Below are 2,500 nucleotides of genomic sequence, written 5' to 3' on the forward strand. Positions count from 1 at the left end.
TCCTTTAGTTATTATTCTATCAATCTTTCACGATTCTCTCCTCTAACCATTACTCAATCTTTCATGAGAGTTTCTGCAAAAAAGGAAATCTCTCACAAATTTCCCATTAAACCATTATTCAGACAGTCTTACACAGCTACTTAACACGACTTTCCCCTCGAACCACTGTTCCCCCAGTCTTTCACAACTTTCGCCTTGAACCATCACTCAGTCAATCTTTCTACTCAGACCATTACTCAGACGAACTCCCATGCTACATCAGCCCAATAACAATATTAATCTTATGTTTTGCAGGAGTTTACTATGAACCCTACTGTGATACTTACTATGCCAACCACGCCGTGAATGTCGTGGGGTACGGAGCCCAGGGTGGTATGGACTTCTGGCTCGTCAGGAACTCTTGGGGCACCTGGTGGGGAGAAGGAGGATATATCAAGATGGCCAGGAACCAAGGCAACATGTGCGCCATTGCTACCTACTCTGTCTATCCTGTTGTTTAATATTCTGGTTGGTCACTTATGTATATCCCACTCCTCATCAGAGGACACCTCAGAATTTCAAAATGCAATAAAAACTAATACAAACTGATATTTAGTTTTTTTTCACACTTTCAAGCTCTTTTCTTGGCTGATGAGAGCCTTTGCGGCTGTATGCAAAATTCTCCAGTCAGTTTATCTTTAAAGATAAACAGATGCAACTCATACTGTTTCATGGGTAAGCAAGTAAAATTCCGTATGAATTATGCCAAGGATCCCATTGCTTCTCTTAAAGCGATTGTATTCATTATTGTCAACCATCATCAAAGAAATTCCAGTAACCTTGGTGTTACAAATGGAAGTATGTCTGAATATATGTAATGGAACAGAATCGCCTCAGTCAGCCGAAATTTCATTTCAGACTGACTCCAGTGATCCCCTCCTCCAACTCCAAACCTACCTTCTATGTTCATGTCCACAGGAAATTCGTAGCCTCTGAGTCTACCTTATCCACTTTTTTAATCTTGATTTAACTAGTTAATTTACGAATTTTAGGCTGTCAAGACAAGCACTGGGACACTCGGCCATTCAGCATTTAAAACAGTGAAAAAGAGGGAATTGTGCAGGACCATCAAACTATCCAGAGAACAAAGGTGATGTACAATTATCTAATGATGGAACTGGGAGAAAACCCCACAGCTGTACTGAGGAGTAATTAGTTAGAGAGGTCTGGCAGTGAAATTAAGGAAGGATGCAGAAGTGGAGGCAAAGTAATAGGCAAATAAGTGGGTGCAGCTAGGAGGTGAGGCGACGCTGCAATTCATCTTTAGCAATCCTTACGGTGCACCAGGTGTTGTATTAGGGAGACAATGGAAGTGATCTTCATAGCACTAGGTCACAGACGCACTATAAACTTGGCTTTCCTCGAAGTTTTATCTCCCTTCTAATTGATACTTTCAACAACAAAACTTTAATGAAAAAGATATTTCTTAAATAACTTACAAATTATGCGCTTTACTGCATATACTATACAATTCATTACTAGCGAATACAATATCCTACTTAAGATGATAGCCGAATCTACACTACAATATCAAACATTAATACGTAGGTTGTCCTCTAACTATCGAAAAACAGCAAACTTAACATCCATTTTTGCAAAACTACAGCCTCAGAAAGCTTCAGCCTGTATTATGAATCAAGTTATGTGAAGCTCACTCAACTTGTTGATGATGTACAAACAGACTTCCCAACTACCACATGCATTGTTTCATCTTCAAAAGGTGAATATTATCTCCCCACTTCACAAACCCAGCTACACAGAATGTTCATTCCTGAAATATTTGTTTTAGACAACAATATTACCATCCCTTAAGGGCTCCATAGACGTTACGATCGCCGGATCCGGTTATCTGAATCGGAAGTAAATCTCACTGTTTATGGGGTATTCGTCCGACCAAAAGTGGGCGGAGTCCGTCGGCCTCCGACCAACTCGCAACCTGCCGTTGCCAGGTTCGCGGCATCCGATTTAGTTCAGGTGGCCGGAAACCTCCACATCTTTGGCGTGATCTGAAGATTTACTTCAGTTTCAACGAGACGATGAAGCGGCAACATGGCAGCTGCGTCCGCAGATAAGGAGTTCTGGGAGGAGTTTTTTGAACGTTGTACGAAAGCAAAATTAGGCTTATGATAAATAATTTGGAAAATTACAGCAGGATGATATATATATATATATATATATATATATATATATATATATATATATATATATATATATATATATATATATATATATATTACATCATGCATATAGTCTAGTGGTATACAGTCTATTTTATCTATGGAAAATAGCAATGTAATTTAAAGAATAGTACTACGCACACACACACACACACGTGTATATATATATATATATATATATATATATATATATATATATATATATATATATATATATATATATAGTATATATATATATACGCATGTGTTTGTGAGTATGTTATGCATGTATGTATTAGTACTAA

General features: G+C 37.9%; 1 protein-coding gene across 1 annotated transcript in view; it reads left to right on the forward strand.

The window, feature by feature from the left end:
• The window catches only part of LOC135201741 (crustapain-like), a 4,497-nt gene extending 3,909 nt beyond the window's left edge, over window positions 1-588 (forward strand). Inside the window, exon 6 of the mRNA XM_064230953.1 lies at window positions 295-588. Within this exon, the coding sequence (XP_064087023.1) occupies window positions 295-500 (206 nt within the window). The 3' untranslated portion in view covers window positions 501-588. The remainder of the gene's footprint in view (window positions 1-294) is intronic.
• Window positions 589-2,500: the final 1,912 nt, after the last annotated feature.

The sequence above is a fragment of the Macrobrachium nipponense genome, chromosome 28 (genome assembly GCF_015104395.2).
Source record: "Macrobrachium nipponense isolate FS-2020 chromosome 28, ASM1510439v2, whole genome shotgun sequence".
Classification (NCBI taxonomy): Eukaryota; Metazoa; Arthropoda; class Malacostraca; order Decapoda; family Palaemonidae; genus Macrobrachium; species Macrobrachium nipponense.